Source organism: Castanea sativa, chromosome 1 (assembly GCF_040712315.1).
Source record: "Castanea sativa cultivar Marrone di Chiusa Pesio chromosome 1, ASM4071231v1".
Classification (NCBI taxonomy): domain Eukaryota; kingdom Viridiplantae; phylum Streptophyta; class Magnoliopsida; order Fagales; family Fagaceae; genus Castanea; species Castanea sativa.
The window spans coordinates 13,588,805-13,607,032 of NC_134013.1; the positions used below are offsets into that span (position 1 = coordinate 13,588,805).

The 18,228-nt window shown below is 34.6% G+C and overlaps 1 protein-coding gene and 1 long non-coding RNA gene across 2 annotated transcripts; one reads left to right on the forward strand and one right to left on the reverse strand.

The window, feature by feature from the left end:
* Positions 1-871: 871 nt before the first annotated feature.
* On the reverse strand, positions 872-2,786 carry LOC142621818 (uncharacterized). The gene is made up of 3 exons (XR_012841842.1): positions 2,489-2,786; positions 1,217-1,279; positions 872-1,121 (listed from the first exon to the last, which is right to left on the reverse strand). It is a non-coding gene; the product is annotated as an uncharacterized LOC142621818 (long non-coding RNA).
* A 639-nt stretch (positions 2,787-3,425) lies between these two features.
* Positions 3,426-11,536, forward strand: LOC142632419 (putative alpha-amylase 2). The gene is made up of 13 exons (XM_075806825.1): positions 3,426-3,564; positions 4,999-5,082; positions 5,250-5,283; positions 5,955-5,992; positions 6,414-6,540; positions 6,643-6,869; positions 6,979-7,124; positions 7,215-7,327; positions 8,096-8,184; positions 8,789-8,911; positions 9,556-9,591; positions 10,731-10,829; positions 11,133-11,536. The coding sequence occupies exons 2-13, from the start codon at positions 5,065-5,067 to the stop codon at positions 11,322-11,324; spliced, it is 1,242 nt and encodes a 413-aa protein (XP_075662940.1). The 5' UTR covers positions 3,426-3,564; positions 4,999-5,064; the 3' UTR covers positions 11,325-11,536.
* Positions 11,537-18,228: the final 6,692 nt, after the last annotated feature.

Genomic DNA, 18,228 nt, shown 5'->3' on the forward strand with positions numbered 1-18,228 from the left:
GTTACAGCGTGGGCAATAGGAATGCAAGGAATAAATTTTATTTCGAACATTTCCAAACTCATCCAAAGGTGATCCTCGACTTGGCGAATGGCTTGTGTGAAGAATACCAACGTCTTATGGATAGGCACTGAGTGACTTGATGTACCATCTTCTTGAGCTGATGTACTCTTTCTTTTGTCTTTTTGTACTACCATTTACTTGAGCCCTGTCTTGGATTGGGCCTTGTTTGTATATTGTTTCTACATTAATGAAAGATTTCTTCATTTTGAACTCAAAAAAAAAATTGAAAAAAAAAACTAATTATGATTAATATTACGATTGTTAGTAAGGGAAAATTCTTAGGTACTCCCGGAGTATAGTGAAATGGTGCTCCGGGAGTACCTAAGAATTACTCGTTAGTAAGATCTATAATGAGCAAAATTTGATACATGGTTAGCTCCAAAATAGTTGGTAAATACATATGGTTTTAGGTTCATAACAAGCAAAAGATGGTAATAGAAATAATCATCCTTACAATGTGAATAATGAATGTGACCATTGGCTTTATGCCGTGTCTCAATAGTCTTGAGATACTATACTAGTTTTTTCTCCTTATTGCAAGGCTTATAAACTTAAAAGAGTAAAAATAACATCTTAGGCTCTACAAACATGTCATGGATTTTTTTATAAGAGTTTCTAATTAAGAATACATTCGCCTGAAATAAAACCTGTCACAATTTTTTCTATAAGATTTTCTAATTGAGAATACATTCACCTGAATTAAAACTTGTCACAATTTTTTCTATAAGAGTTTCTAATTGAGAAATCATTCACCTGAAATAAAACTTGTCACAATTCAATTCATAAAAGATCATATGATTGACCATACATCTTGAAATAAAATGTCACAATTCTTTTGAGAAATTTCTATTTGAGAATACATTCATCTAGAATAAAATCTGTCATAGTTCAATATACAAAAAGGAGGACCCTACGTTGGGAATACAAAAAAGAAAATGGTTCTATGTCTATCCACCACAATTTAAACATTACATAACAAAAAAATATTTGCTTCCCAATCCATTCTCTTGGACACAAAACTTGTTTGTACATCAACTTCCTTGGAATTGTTGTAATGAATTCTGCATAAAAGAATGTACAACAAAATACAAAAAATAAAATTAGAATGAACACAGTTAAAAAAAAATTCAATATCTTTGCAGCTTAGTTCACCCACAGAATGCTGAAGCTCAATGATCTCAAGCTGGGATGCCTTGACAATCTTCTCCAATGCACCAGCCTGTGTAAAGCAAATAAATATCTCAGCAAAGGAAAAAGAGGGTTCGAAAAACATAACAAAACCTTAAACACATGGTATTCATTAGCAGATAATAGAAACTACGGTCAAATCAGCTATTGCACTTCATTTTTATCAATGTTCTATATCTGCAGAACATTTTTTTTAGTGGACAGTCTGAAATATGAGTACATTAACAAGCTATGAATTTTGGTGCCAACATTCATATAAAAGTTCTTATTAATAAAACACTGTAATTTCCATTCATTGGTAAGTGAAGAAAAGATAGAGAGAGCATGCCTTTGCCATGACAGACACAAAAGCTCCAACAACCCAACATACACATATCAATATTGCACCAAGTAAAACCCACATACACATATGCATATACATACAAAAAAAAACTCCAGCAACCCAACATAAACTTCAAAAACCAAAATTTACCCAGTTCAAACTACAACAAAAGAAATCAGAAAAAACACAATATCAATCTTTTTTCTTTTTTTTTTGATAGGTAAAACACAATATCAATCTTATAAGCATAATACAGCCATAGACAAAAACCCACTTGTGAAAAAGTAAAACAAATTTTGAAACTTTCAACACAATTGTCAACTTCTTCACAGCAAGTTCCAATTCAGCATTCAATTATCATTTACAAACTCAATCCCATCACATTGTACATCTAAAGCCAATTTATCTAACAGTCAATCTAACTTAATCAAATCAATCAAACATCCCTCATTCAAAAACCAAACAAACCCCAGATCATATCAAAACCCAACACAGCATCTTTCATTAGAACAATACAAGATATGAACATACACTCACCCTCCGTTCTCATCAAAAAGGAAATGCTGAAAATTAACATAACACGAAGAGCAAAACCAATTGACAAGACATAGAGAGAGGCAGAGAAACTCACATTACTTCCCTTCCAAACTTTGTACAGCCTTCTGGGTTTATCATTTAGGTCCATACTTTACTAAGAAGAAGAAAAACCCAGAACCCAGCATAGAATTTCTAATCAAAACCACAGCAGAACCCTCTCTTATCACAACCCCATTTTCTACTCCTCACTATCCAATACATATATCACACCAAAACCCACAAAAATCTTCACACAAAACCAAAAAAATTCCCATCATTTAGTCAAGCTGTGTTCGAAATCCAAATTGGCGAAAAGGGAAAAGAGAATCATCAAAAACAAACCTTTGGATCGTGGCTCACGGCGGCTCCAGTTTGTTTCCAAGCTCCACGCACAGCTCCGGCGAAATCTGTGGCGGTAAGCTCCGGTGGGCGATCTGTGTGGCGGTGGTGGAGGTTCGGCGTGAAGGAAGAGAGGAGAACAGCGATCTGTGTGGCGGTAGTGGAGGTTCGGCGTGAAGGAAGAGATGAGAACAGTGATCTGTGTGGCGGTGCGTGGCGGTGGTAGAGGTTCGGCGTGAAGGAAGAGATGAGAAGAGAGGAATGGCGTGAAGGAAAAGCTCTGAGCGTGTGAGCTGAGAGTGAAATGTGTTTTTTTTTTTTTAGCTTATATTGTTGACTTAAGTGAATCTGACGTGGCGTGGTCTGATTGGCTGGCGTAAAACACTGGTTTTACGCCAGCTCCGGACCTAATGTTTTCTCAATTTGAAAAGTAGATAGTTAAAAAGGGAAATGTCAGTAAAAAAATTGGATGAATATACTGGAGATGTTATAAAAGAAGAATCTAGCTGGCACAACTGCACCGTCCACGTCAACATCAACTTCATGAGTCCCATTCCGCTTGCACACTTGGCAGTTGCTTAATTCTTAAGGCTTTTGGCACACGGCGTGCGGCAAACCCACGCGCATATCCCAAAACCGTTGATCTTCACGCCCATGCTAGAAATTTGTAAAACCAAGCGACGGCATTGAACGCACAAAAGTCCCCCGAGTAAGCGAGTCTCACTCACTCACTTCTCAGTTCCCACCATTGAAATATGAACATTTTCTCCAATGGAATGCTCAACATTGACATCTCCTTTCGAAAAGCCGATTCCCTTTTCATGTCGACAAGTTGTGAAATTCCCAACGGCTGGCTTTTCATTGCTTAGTACGATTCGTCTTCTCTTTAATCGCATAAAACTTTCCAAATTCTCTGATCGCTTTTTTTTTTTTGGGGTGTTAAATTCTCCTTCATCTTATGGACGGAACTGCGTGATTCCAATTCGGTGGTCTCGACCGAATCTTCAGCTTTTCTCTCTATATATTGGCCGTGCACGCTACCCCATAGCCCACACTGCGTTCTCAGCCTCAAGCTTTTGGTACGTGCCTTCCTAAGCTTTTCATGTTATTTTGTTTATGCATATGCCTGCAAAATGTTGACATTGATAACTGTTAAACGTGTACCATTTTGTGCTTTCTTTACGTATATATTTGAGCTAGTGACATGTCCGTAGGATGAAATTGTTGTTTAAAATATTTCTTAGCTAAATATATGAGCTACCCATTACTTTGTTGTGAGATTTATGGCGTTCTATATGGTTTATGGAAAGTATGAGGGTGAGGAAAAGAAAGTTAGAATAATGGTTAGGTTGGGATCATGTTTGCCACGACGTTTTTTTCTTCTCTTTCATTCTTCACGTTAGATTTTAAGTTGCTGATAGTGTTGACAAATCATAGTGCCAGAAATATCAAATTTGGGTTGTATTGAGAAAATTGTGTTAAGGTTGAGTTTGGGCCAGAAGTTGCTTAAAGACAATAAAATTTCAAAATGTTCAAAGACGATGAATTGATGATCGATTGCTCATATCTTTTGCACCATAATGAATTTCTAAGTGATTTATTTATTTATTGGAATGTAGATATCCAGAACTTCAAAGTGAGTACAATTTGAATTTGAAATGAGTGAGAAAATGATTGTTTTGAAGGTGGCACATTGTGTTGTTCTTGAGAGCTCACTTGTCATTTGCTTGAGTGAAAGCACTAGGTTCTGAATTCCAAATTTTGCTAGAGTTTTAAAGCCTACTTTCTGAAACTATATGAATCACCTTATGCACGAATTTTAGAGGGGAGGAAGACTTTTATACCAAAGTTAAAACTTTCATATCTTGAAACATTCTTCTTAAGCATAAACAGAGAAAAATCGTCATTGTGCCTAGATAAAAAAAAAATTGTGTGTTCTTGATAACACCCTGTGCCTTAAACCTTTCTTTGAAACTACAAACATTTTTTTTTCCAGTGAGTTTACTACAACAAATCTTCAAGGAGGTTCCTTGGAGTGCCAGACGTTTTGGTTCATGTGGAGAGAAGTTCCTGTAGGAAATTTCTATAGAAGGATTCCAAAGGTTCTGGGGCTATGGTGGAAAGACAAGTGGGGCGTTTGCAGAGGTTACAATAGAGAGTCTAGCTGTAAAAGTGTTTTATAAGTAGAATTTTGTATCTCCTCCTTAGTCGATTTGCTATAGAACTAGGTCCCAAGAGTAGTATTTTCCATTAAAGAGGTTCTTCATTGGTTTCCACTTTGTTACCAAATATCTGTGTGCTTTTACTGCTTTTATTATTATTTTTTTAGTTTTACCATTTGATATCTGTGGTTAATATCAATTGCTTGTGATATCTGTGTGGGAGTCCTAAGAAACTCGTGCAATAAATTGGTTCATTCCGCTGCATAAATTTATTGGGGTCTAAACTAGATTTTTCACTTATATATATAAGTCAAACAGTATCCATACCTTGTGAGTTCATTGTGGATTCAGGATATCTTTGTGCTTTGTATTGGGCGATCCGGCGGCAACATTTGGACAACTACCCTGTAATTCATTATGGGTTACCTGAGCAATGTATGCATCCTGTTTCCAATCTCTCTCATTAAACAAAGAATACCTTTTAACAAATTGTTTCTGCATATCTGAACCTTTTAAACACTTTTTTTTTGGTTGTTAAATGTAGGTTTTTGACCTGCATGTTGCATTTCTTTCTTTAATCTTATCTTTTGTTGAAATTGCAGGGTTTTGATGAAAGAAATCAGCAGAATGATCTTGGTATGCCTTTTTAAAAAAAGAAAAAAAGGGTCAATTCTTTTACTCGTTGGACCTGCCTTGTTTTATTAATGTGAACAGTAGTGGTAATAACATAGATGAAGTCATGTTTATAAATAAATAAAATAGATTATGTAATCTGACATTTACATTCATTGAGAATGGAATTGGTATCTGATGATATGAATGCTCTATAAATGTAGCTTTGAAATGGCATAGTTTAGGCTCCATAATTGTTTTATGTGTATGCTTAGAAAATTTGGTTAGATAGGGAAGTATAATGATTTGTGGGTATAATTAAATGTTGAGATAGATTATAAGAGGTGAGGATATCTGAAGCTTTTACATGTTTTGATGCACTCACACACACACACACACACATATAAAGAGGAAAATGAAATAGAGACAGGGAATATAATCTTGACTTAAATTGTCAATTTTTGTAAGAAATGAGAACTTTAATGTTCATATTCTGAAGGAGAAATTGGAGATAGCAAAATGAGGGGCTTTGTTGATCCTTGTTTCTCTGATTTGTGTTGCTGGTGTTGCAGTGAAACACGAGTCTGAGTTGAAGGGTGTCATAATAAGTGTTATTTTAGAAATATTGGATTTGTGAAGAGAAAGATATGGATATTTTAATTGATTTCAAACTATGATGTTGGATTCACTTGCAGGTGCAGTTGTACGTAGTGGAAGAGAAATCCTTTTTCAGGTAAGATTGACAAGGATATTGTCTGTTATTTACTCCATAGAACAGAAAGCCATTTCTGGGGCCATTATCACCTGACAGTATCCTGCACATAACATCTATAATTTATATAAGATAAATAAAACAATTGAATTTTTCCAAATGGGATATATCCGGTCTAATACAGAAGCTGTTGTAGCTTTATTTCTGAAATATTTAAGGTTTGGTTTCATTCAATCATATCATACCAGACCTCAGATTTTGATTGCTTAGAACTGATAAGAACATTGCCTCTCCAAGAAATTGGGGGTAAGGCTACCTACTATGACCTCTCCCAAACCTTTCAAAAGTGGGACCTTTATACACCTGGTACGACCTTTTTTTTTTAGACCTGCTAAGAACATTGAAGCACATAGATGGTGACAGAAAAAAAATTGGTCTACAGGCTTTTAACTGGGAGTCTCATAAATATGATTGGTGGAGAAATTTGGAAATGAAAGTTCCTGATATTGCAAAATGTGGATTTACATCAGCATGGCTGCCACCAGCAACTCATTCCTTCGCACCTCAAGGTTGGAATAATTAATTCATTGAACATGTAAGTTGACTTTTTATATTTTAGGATCTTACTTAACTTTTTCATTGTGTTTTTGTCATTGTCCCCTCAATTACAGGTTATGTTCCACAGAACCTTTATTCCCTCAATTCTTCATATGGTTCTGAGCACCAGTTAAGAGCTTTACTTCAAAAAATGAAGCAATACAAAGTTAGAGCAATGGCTGACATAGTAATCAATCATCGTTGTGGAACTACTCAAGGACATGGGGGAATGTATAACCGTTATGATGGAATTCCTTTACCATGGGACGAACGTGCTGTCACATCTTGTACTGGTGGATTGGTAATGATTCATAGCTAATATATTTTAAATTTGGCATGATGCCTCTTATATTATTATTATTATTATTATTATTATTATTATTATTTGACGCTATAATGTTATATTATAGGGTAATCAAAGCACTGGGGACAACTTCCATGGGTTTCCAAATATTGATCATAGCCAACAATTTGTTCGAAAAGATATTACTGCATGGCTGCAGTGGCTACGAAATAGTGTTGGGTTTCAGGATTTTCGTTTTGATTTTGCAAGAGGGTAACTATTATCCTATGCTTTGAAATCAATTGTCTTATATTGGATTTACTTGCTGCTCATTGTTCATGTCTCTTCTATGTTTTAATTTAGTTATTCAGCAAAATATGTGAAAGAATATATTGAAGGAGCTAAGCCATTATTTTCTGTTGGGGAGTACTGGGATTCTTGCAACTATAATGGTCATGGCTTGGACTACAACCAAGGTATAATGATTCATTTATTCTTGTCATGGACCGGTCCAAAACATTTGATTGCTTGGTTTATCATAAAAAAAGTTAGCTGAACTCTAAATTAATAGATATATGCCTTGTCTAGAACTTAAAAGTTGTGGAAAAAGAAATCAGAAAAATAGAAAATAAGAAAGCAACTCTTGAGGTTGATTGCATACCCTAGTTTTAATAATTTATCTATGACTTGTGGCTGACATGTACAATTTGATTTCAGCTTTGGAGGGTGATGAGTTTTGGCTTCCACTATTTCAACATATTGGTTTTTATTTTTATTTTTAATAAGTAATGCAATTTTTATTGCTATCATAAAAAAGAATATCCCAAGTATAAAGGGAGTAAACAACTGAGGACCATACAATCAATCACACAAATTACATGAATCTATCAAAACACTAACAAACAATGAATCTATCAATAGATTAGATATCATGGCATCTTAGGTTGATGTTCTTTATTCAACATGTATTTTCTTATGTACATTTGAAGATGGACTTGAGACATTGTTGATTTTTATTCTTCATTTTCCCCCCTTTAATCTGAATGTCAAAAGGCATGCCTGTTGGGCTACTTTCGTTATTTCCAGTCCTTTAAGTTTGGTTAATGGAGTTCGACCTTTGGAAGAGGAGGTTATTTGCTAGAGAAGTAATTTAGATTATTTACCCTTGGGTGTATAACCAGTATTCTCTGTCGGTTCCCCAGTATTCTCTGATGCTTCCCTTCATTTGCAATCTAAACCTGCAGATAGCCATAGACAGCGGGTAATCAATTGGATTGATGGCACAGGACAGCTTTCAACTGCATTTGACTTCACAACAAAGGGAATTCTTCAGGTATTTAGATATTGTTTAGTGATGGTACTTTCAAAGAAATATGGTAAGGGCATGGGGGGTGTTGCTTGTAATTATCCATTCAAAATGTTAGTTTTCAGGAATTACTCCCTCCGTCCCAAATTGTTTGGTCTAGTTAGAAAAACCCAGTTATTTAGGGAAACATCATTAACTGCCTTATCTCTTAAAATAAAAAAAAAAGTTAAAAATTTCTTAAATTACCCTTAAACAAATTTATCAAAAATTTATTTTAAAACATTTTTTTTTTATAATTTGAATAAAGATGGCATGGATAGTGGATTTCAAACTTTAGGATTTTAATTTTTTTTTAAATTAAAAAAATGCTCCCACAAATAAATTAAGGGTATAAAGGAAATGTTAAGAAATTAATGGTATTTGACTTTTCAAATAGGACATCCCAAAATAGAATACAGGCCAAATAATTTGGGACAGAGGGGGTATTAAGGCATATGCTCTCTGCTATGTTCAGTGTGTTTGGGCTAACCTATACGTGTAATATTAATAAATAACTGCAAGAACTACATTTTCCATTGAGGTCTTGTGCATTTACCTTAGAAAAGATATTTATTTGTGCATTTCTTTGTAGGAAGCTGTTAAGGGACAACTTTGGCGTCTACGTGATCCTCAAGGGAAACCACCAGGTCTAATGGGATGGTGGCCTTCAAGAACTGTCACATTCTTAGATAACCATGATACAGGTTCAACCCAGGTATTTAATTTCCTTTGCTATTGATGCGAGAGGGCTGTGATTATTCTTAAATGATTGTATGAATTTATTGCAATTGCTTGTGCACAGTCCATGCATGGTGCATAATTTTGTGATGTATGAAACTGCATATGAATTGCATCTTTCTGGAAGGGTTCAGGTTAGGCTCTAGTATAGCTTACCACAAATGGTAGTGATTAAGATTTTGCTTGGCTGTCAGATGAGCATTTATAATATCAGTTAATTTGTTTGTAAAAGTAGAATAAAGTTTTTTTACTGAGTTAGGTTCATTACTTACCCTATGTTGGATTAGGGCCCCTCTCCCCCCCCCCCCAACTACACGATATGTCTCATTAGGTTCTTTTGTTAACCCAAGGAAAAAAAATTGGTTGCTGCCTTGCGCACTGCTGGTCAACAAAGTCCCAAGTGAGGTCAGATTTGTAGATAATAGGTCCTATTTGGACTTCAACATTTGTGGGATCATTCCAACTCTGAATTATAATTCAACATAATCTACAATTATGTTTTTTTTTTTTTCATGTATAATTGTGATGTTTATGTTACCAGTTTTAATGTTTTAGATATTAATCCTATGTTCACCAATAGAAAGTATGGAATCAACTCAAGCTAGTCTTTTACTCTTGCAGGCTCATTGGCCCTTCCCCTCAAATCACATTTTGGAGGTATGTAAACTTGTTGTCTTCATGTAACTATATTAAGTTTTTTGCATCACAGTTTTCTAATTGACAAGGTATAATTATTAATTACATCTAAGGCTTAGATGAGTTGAGAGAAAGTATGTGGTTGTCCATGTCACGTGGATTTGGGTTTTATTTTTCTCTGTCGATCAGTGCCAAATATTTGGATGGTGCATAGGTTTTCCAGATAAATTGTTTACCCTTTCTGGAGAGTCAACAATTAGGGAACTTCTGGATTGATTTGAAGTAGTAACAATTTACAACTGTGCCTCAGTCCTCAACTTCATTATTTCTTGCAAAGATAATTTCTAAACTTTTGCTATTTTACCTCTGCCATCATCATGTGGTAAAAGGGTGGGATGTAATTGGTGTTTATCTTAGCTTCAAATCTTACTAATAAAACAAGAAAAAGGAAAAATGACAGAAAATGTCTCTGAGCCTGGCAGCTCAACCAGAAATTCCATCATAGGCTTATATTGGTGCCTTTTCTATTGACAGCATCATGAAACCAGTTTTGCATAGAGAATCTTTTCTTTGTGGGTTTTCCCTCTAAATACAATTGAAATCTTGAATTTGAAAAGCCTCTCCTTTATCTGTGCAACATAAGAGAAGAAGATAACGGCGACACAAAAATCCCGTTGGACTTGGTTCAGAGTTATGTCAAGGGTAATGTCCTGCATGTAGGAATTCAGACTGCCTATGGTTAATTTCATGAGGTCTATCTGTCATTGTCCTAAACAGGTGGCCACCAGGTGACAGGTATTACAAACTTAAAACAGGAAGGTCACTACGTAGTCCTTAGGATACCCACAGTTTCTTTTCTATGAATGACTTCTGAAATTGAGTATGACAACTAGTAGAGTGTCTTAATATGTTTTCTTGACAATGAGCCTCTTATTAGTAGAAAATTCATATCAGAAAATATTTTTTTTTTCTTCCAGTTCAAACTTCAAGCTTCAAACTAATATTATCACTCACTCGCCATCAATTTCACCAAGTCAAAAGAAATTCTTGTTCATTTCTCATGATTTTTTTTAATCTAATTCCTAAATGTTGGCAGTGACATATGACTCCATTATTTCCTAAATGTTGGCAGTGACATATGACTCCATTATTTTCTGCAGGGCTATGCATATATTCTCACACATCCAGGGATACCGTCAGTGTTTTATGACCATTTTTATGATTCGGGCGACTCCATTCATGACAAAATTGTGAAATTGGTACGCTGCGTAACTGTTTTTAACTTATGGCTCATTTGGGTAGAGATTTAAAGAGTAGGATTTGGGCTTCAAATTTTAGTATAAATGACTTGAATATAGTATGAAATAGTTTTCAATTGATGAATAGATAGAGCAAACTCTCCAAAACACAAATCATCATGTGCTGTGAAATTTATGTCAAGCAATATATACTAGCAATTGTTCTTCATATCAATTGATTTTAAATCCTCAGATGCAACCACAACCTTATTAAATTTTTCTCGTTGAGAAAATTTCTCCTTAGCTTCTCAAATATGTCTGCAGATGGACATTCGAAAGCGTCAAGACATTCACAGCCGATCATCAATTAGAATTATGGAGGCACAGCCAAATCTATACTCTGCAATCATTGGGGAGAATCTGTGCATGAAGATTGGGGATGGATCATGGTGCCCAACTGGCAGAGAGTGGTCACTTGCAACTTGTGGCCACGGATATGCAGTATGGCAGAAGTAATAATGCTTCCAAATGCTATCTTCATTTGCATATCTATTTTTGGGGCCAGGAGGTTTGGCTGGGGGTTGGTTTCTCCCTACAGCCATTTTATATATATTGTATTAATAATAAGGCCTCCAATCTCCAATTTTGCATTGGGAATCAATGACTAATTTATATATTCCGCCTAATATTGGGAAATATTTTATTATGAATAAGTCCTCCAATCTCTACTTTTGCATTGGTAACATATGCATAGAGCGTAGTATCTTCAAGTTTTTTGAAAAATCTAATGACATGAAAATTTCACAATTACTAAAATGGTAAGTGATGATGGGTGTATGATAAAAGCACTGTACATTATGAAATTGATGTTGCACTAACTACAATTTATCTTAATCGATTGTCTTCCTATCAACTTGGATCTGACATTCTCCTTAAAATACGTTTATCAACAAATGCCAATGGGGTTTGAGAAAGAGCATATTTTCATAGCTTTGCTTAGGCTTGTACAATAAAAAATGCAGCTGCCCCATGCCCCCCAACAACCTATTGTTTGATGGACTTGATGCTCAAAGGTCCATGGCAGGCTAAAATCAAGAGCCTAATAAGCAGGTTTTTGAAAAACCACTACAATCTTACTATGAGATGCAGCGTAAGGCTTGGTTCTAGTGAAATGATTCGAACAAATGGCAAAAATCAAACACGTCTGTATTGTATCCAGTGTACTGAGCATTGAAGATAAGCCGAGTCCGAGATGCAGCGAGGATACGGTCAAGGTTATAGCTGGGAAGGGAGCGATAAGCCTATAATTAACGATATGTTTTTTTTTTTTATACGAATTAACGATATGTTGTACTATAAGTCATAAGAATGTGACCATTCAGTTCTGCTCGTTTGTGTCACCTCTTCGGGTGAAAAGACTGATGGCAACTGTATTACACAAATATGATTTATGATTTGCTCAGTAGCAAGAGACAGTGAGACTTCGATGGTAATAATAAATAGAATTCTAGTAAAGAAAGATTTTAAAAAAACAGCTAGCTCGGTACGGTAGGTGCAATAACTTAGAATTTATCGTGCCCGGACATATGGAGTTAATGAGTTATGAACCCCGAACTGCATTAGTCAAATCACACTACACTACGTACAGAGCATCTACGTGTTATGAACGTATATTATTTTCACCATATGTATACATGAATAAGATCTCCACGTATATCTTTCTCAAAAAAAAAAAAAAAAAAAAAAAAAGATCTCCACGTATATATTAAATCCAGGAAATACAGCTTTACATTTGAGGGACAAAATTTAGATGGTATAAGATCTGCAATTGAGCCGATATATATATATATATATATATATATATATATATATATATATATGTGGACCTTGTGTGAATGGGTCCCAATGTATTGGAAGCCTATATTGGTAATAATGGATATCACTTGCATGGCACATATGTACAGAGAGGTTTTGATCCTCCTACTATGTACCCTATGAGAGAGAGAGAGAGAGTCACATGGTAATAGAGCTGGAAAGAGTCTCCCACATCAACATCATAACCATCGTCGTCGACCTCATCATTCATGTTTTGAATTGAAACTCATTAAGACAACACCTTGGCCACGTCTGCTCTAACATTTCAATCAAACGGAACAACAAGACAATATTTCTAATTAATATCATGTCCTCAAAACCAAACCACTAAAACTATTCTCTCTCTCTCTCTCTCTCACGTGACGTACATACAGTGTCAGGATCTATCATCCATTGATAAAACAAACAAATGCAGTCCATTATCCATCCTTAAGAGCTCGAAACGCCCCAAAGGCTTTGTCCTTTTTAATTTCTATGAACTTTGTCATCTTTCTATAGTTTAATCAAAATCAAACGTACCCGAGTTCCAAGTAGCTTTCTCTCTCAAAAGGTCAAAAGTTACGGTGAAGGCCCGAAGGTCTATATAGTTTCTCATCACTAGTAATTACAAACAATAATTCTACCCAAAAATAAAAGAAATTACAAACAACAATCAACATGCTTACATGCATCATGTAATGCTTAGGGCCTTTGACGAGTCCATCAAATCACATTGTGAAAATTGCCACCATTTGAACTACTAATATTAGGTTTTGACCAATATTATTAGGGACACATTGTTTTTTTTTTTACACTTATTGATATAATTTTTTATGATTAAAGTAACATCATGTTTATTTGGATTTACCATTAACAAAACTTTTATTATATAACAATCACAAGAAGTTATAAAAATAATTGTATAGCTAGAGAAATTTGAAATGGAGTGGAACCATAATCAAAATGTAAATTAGTCTTCGACTGCTTGGAAAGGTCATATACGCGTAGACATGCGCATAAATATTGAAAAGGCAGTTCTCAGTTTGCGCACATTAACATTCAAGGGACTAGAGGATAGAGCCATAATCATGAATGCATGGCAGCATTTGTGGGACACGTGAAATAATTAGCATTTCTATCTGAGTTTGACGTTGTCCACTGGCCTTTGGAGTTAGGATATTGTTACAACTTAATTACAACTAGTTCCGCTTATTAATTATCAGCAAAGCATGACTTTAATTGATTATGCTGCATATTAAATAGTTTTCTCATGTCAACACCTGTCTGCCACTCTTCCACAAACGTAGAATAATATTTCTTATAATTATCTTTCTTTTTTCTTTCTGCTTAAGGGGTGGTCCAATTTCTATTAATTTGATGAAAAGTTTTATACCTCAATTGACACCTCATCATATTTTTAACCAAGATATCTCGAGTTCAAATATTCTACTTTCAACTATCTATTTGTTATATTCAAAAAAGGAAGTTATACGCACTTGTAAAACTTAAAGTTTTGTAGTCAAAAGTATCTAGGTAAATGCTTTTAACCTCAAGTGATTAGTCTAGTGATTTTCAAGATCTTGTAAAGTTAATGAGGCTTTGAATTCAAAACTTTTAATCAGCATCTTAAAGCCACAACCACCCCTAAAGATTTTCTGGTTAATCATGAGATTGATTCATGGAGAGGCACATTGCACTCTATAAAAGGAGTGCAACTGTGTAACTGTGTAAGACCCTCATTTGCGAATACAATGGTTCTTTCTGCATACCTAACTCTCTGTATGTGAATTTTTTACCTTCACCCGATTAATTTCATTTCTTTGGCCTTTGGGACCAACAATTGCTTCCTTTTGTTGATTAGCACCAACTAACAGACAACACTCATATTGCACTTTCTTTGTATAAAGAAGAAAATGCATGCGATGATACATGATACTCCAATCTTAAGCATTACAGATCGAGAGCAACTACATGACTAAACCTAAACCCCAATAGCTTATAATCATGAAAAAGGGTGGATTTCCGTGCATCGAGCGCTGCAATAAGAAAAAAGCGAAAATTCTTCTTGCAGCCTTGCATGTTCCTGCCTTAGTGCTTTTGTTTTTCAATATTTTAACAACTAGTCAACTTAAAAATGCGCATTTCATTAGTGTTCCTGACTTTTAGGTTCTAAATGTGCTTGAGTTGAGGTTAGCTAAAAAGTATGTTATTTTTATTTTTTAATCTGAAATCTCAGAAATGCAGCTAATTAAGATGGAACAATTTGGAAATATATCAAATGGGTTTTTATGTCTTTTGCTGAATCTCCCGGTGACCACTCAGAGTTTGCAAAATCAATACTTTATTTGGTCCCCACCATAGACCTAACCCTAAGAACTTTTTCCAAAAAGGGAACAAAAGAAGAGAAGAAAGAATAAAAGTTGACACTAAAGACTTGCACAGAGCACAGGGAACAAAGCCCATGAACTTTATTCAAAGCTTTCAGATATAAAAGAAGCAAAAAGTTTCTCCTTGTGATTACACCAACTTTTTAGGTTTTATACTTTGCTCGGTTAGATGTTGTTAAAATGATAGTTCGATACATAATTACATAATACCAAGCTGCCCTTGATTAACTGTTTCAGTGTTATAGGAGCGGGAGAGAGTGCCTCACCTAGACTACTACTGCACTGTCTAAGCCATAGTTATTGAGACTAGAAGGAAGACAGTCGAGCTAATAACAGTGGTCAAACACAGCTTAAAGTTGAGCAATAAACCATTACAGATCAAAAAATAGACCTCATATTTTTTTCTTTTATTATATAATACTTCTTATATAATTTCAATTTAAGGTCTCAAGACTTTTATTCCACTAAAATTTGAATTTGAATTTGATTATAAATTGAAGTTCCAAGTTTTTTTTTTTCAAAATAAAAGTTAGAAGTTTCAATTGAAAAAAATGACCATCGTGTATTTTCAAAATAATATTAAATCCGGCTCATTCTTGAGTTTTTATAACTAAAAAGTAGCAAGAAGAGCCCATATGAACTCCATTTGAGAAAGAGACAAAACTACGTTAGGCGTTAGGACCACTGGGATCATGACCCCCCCCCCCCCCCCCCCCCCACAACGCAAAAATAAAAAAAATAAAAACAAATGAATATTGATAAAATTAGGTTTCACAACAAAAATGAAGATGGTTTTCTAGAATGCTCTTTAATTTTGTACATAGAAATAGAAATTGCTAAAAATATTAAGTATAAAATAATTATATATGATTTTTGGGATTTAAAAGAACGTCAAGTTCCATTTGATATTTGATTAATTATTAAAGTTTTGAGAAACGATTTTTTGTGATTTTCTTTTGTTTCTATTTTTTTAATATTCAATGGATGCTAATATAATTTTTTATGTATTAATTTATATTTAAATCTAAATATAGTTTTATAACTAAATTGAAGAAAATAAATGTTCATACTTCGACTCTCCAAAACTGGAGTATTGTTTTCGTCCATGATTTGAACCTATCTTCGATTCTAGATAATTAATAAATAAATAAATAACATAATAGTGCAAAAAATTCTATTCAATAGCATGCATGGGTTTCCGTTTGTATTTGGAAAAAATATCCAAAACCCTATGTGGTTTTTCCATAAAAACATGAAATCTATTGTAAGGGCACCATTTGCTTGGAAAGCCCAAAAGTGAAAAGGACTAAGGCCCAAAAAGCTCAAAACAATAAATTTATAGAGAGTATGCTAGAAACTAAACTCTGATGTGTTGGACAGTAATCACAGTAGGCTAAATGATATTTGAAAGCATGAATAAATAGTTTAATGCAAAGAAAATCCTCTTCGGCAAAGTCCGAGGATGGTTGTTCTTATATATTTCTCTTAGACTTAAACACAATTATAGTTCTTGAGTATACAGTGATTTTTCTCTCTAGATTATCCGATCCCCACTATAATGGGGTTTCTCTTCTTTATATTCCCTTATTTTTCTTCATCTTAGCCCTCCACGTGTAGATGAAATTGCTGGTCTTAATCCATCTCCCATCAGCAACTTCCTAAAATCTGTGTGGGTAGCTGTAAGGCTGCATGTCTCCGCTCAAGTATCACCTCCACGTTAGTGCGGCCAGAGAAGTAGTTGTAGAGCATTCAATACAGTGGTAGCAACTTTCACCTAGATATTTTTCAGTTTTCCTTTGTCTTATTCCCTTCTGATACTTATTCTTACCAGTAAGATCGTCTGGTGTGTTGTTCTTGATAAAAGGTCAGATCTTTGACCCCTACTCTGCTTAGCCAAGGAGGTATTTCTCCTCAAATTACACTCTTAATCCTTTACGATCAGAACTCTTCCATAGCTTACTAATTTATACATCCTCGTTAATGTTCACCTGTTTTAAGACGACTTAATATCTTCAGACACAGCCCACGATCCAATATCCTTTTTTAGGCCCTTTATCCCTACACCTATCATTTGAGTTTTACTTCCATATTATATTGTTTTATATTTAAACCATTTATTGCGTAATACCTAATTGTAGCTTTAAATATGAACATGGGTCATTACATGAGCAACTTAATGAACTTATTATAGAGGGTTTACACATAAAACAACACCATATGAGATTAAGTATTAGTGTATTTTAGAGGGTTTTTTTTTTTTTTTTTGAGTAATTTAGAGGGTTTTTTATTTTACAGAGAAATCCTTTTGGGGTACTTCTTCCTTTATGTATTAACTAACAAAAACTACTGGTGAAGGTACGCTGATATATATTTAGATTTTCAAGGATTAATTTCTACCCTAGCTCGATCAGACTCTAAATTTTTGAGGTAGTTACCTTCTTCTTCTTTTCATTTGTCCTTTTTCCTTGAAAATGGAAAGGATACTACTACCTCCCAAGCTAGCTTGGTTCCCCACCACCATTTAAGGTTACAAAATTCGACAGTTCACTGAAAAACTCGTCTTTTAGGGTTTCATATACCAAATCGCAATGCCTTTTTTCAATTGACCAGTTGTCACTTGTAAGGCCACCCCAATTAATGCTGGTAGTTCCATAATCAATCCTACAGAATTTAATGCAAACTTAGATTATTTGGGTCTATCTTTTTCAGTTTGATTGTGGAGCATAATGAGAAAGTTAAACTTGCTTGCTGTGTAGTAAAGGTGCATCAGCAAAAGAACCCAAAGTTAAACTTTCTTGCTGTAGGTAAAAACGTTTTTGTTCAATTATTATTCCATTATCGATATAATGTCTCTTTTGTACCGATGATTCAATCATGGCTCCCAGAGTGAGATAGCAACTCAACTGAGCAGGACAACTGGTCTGTACCTCACAGACCAATGGGACGTAAACACTGAACTGTTTATATGGGAACAAAGTCCTCATCAGTCTATAAATTCTACATGGGACCCTGCTCATTTCTTCAGTGTTGTTGTTTTGAAAACCTTTGAATTGAATAGGTAGTAAAATTAATAATTGGGTATGGTTGGGGAGGTAGATTTGAAGCATTAAATAGTAGGAATATGTGGATTGGTCTATTAAATACTGAAATACAAAAACGTATAAACAATTAATATTTGT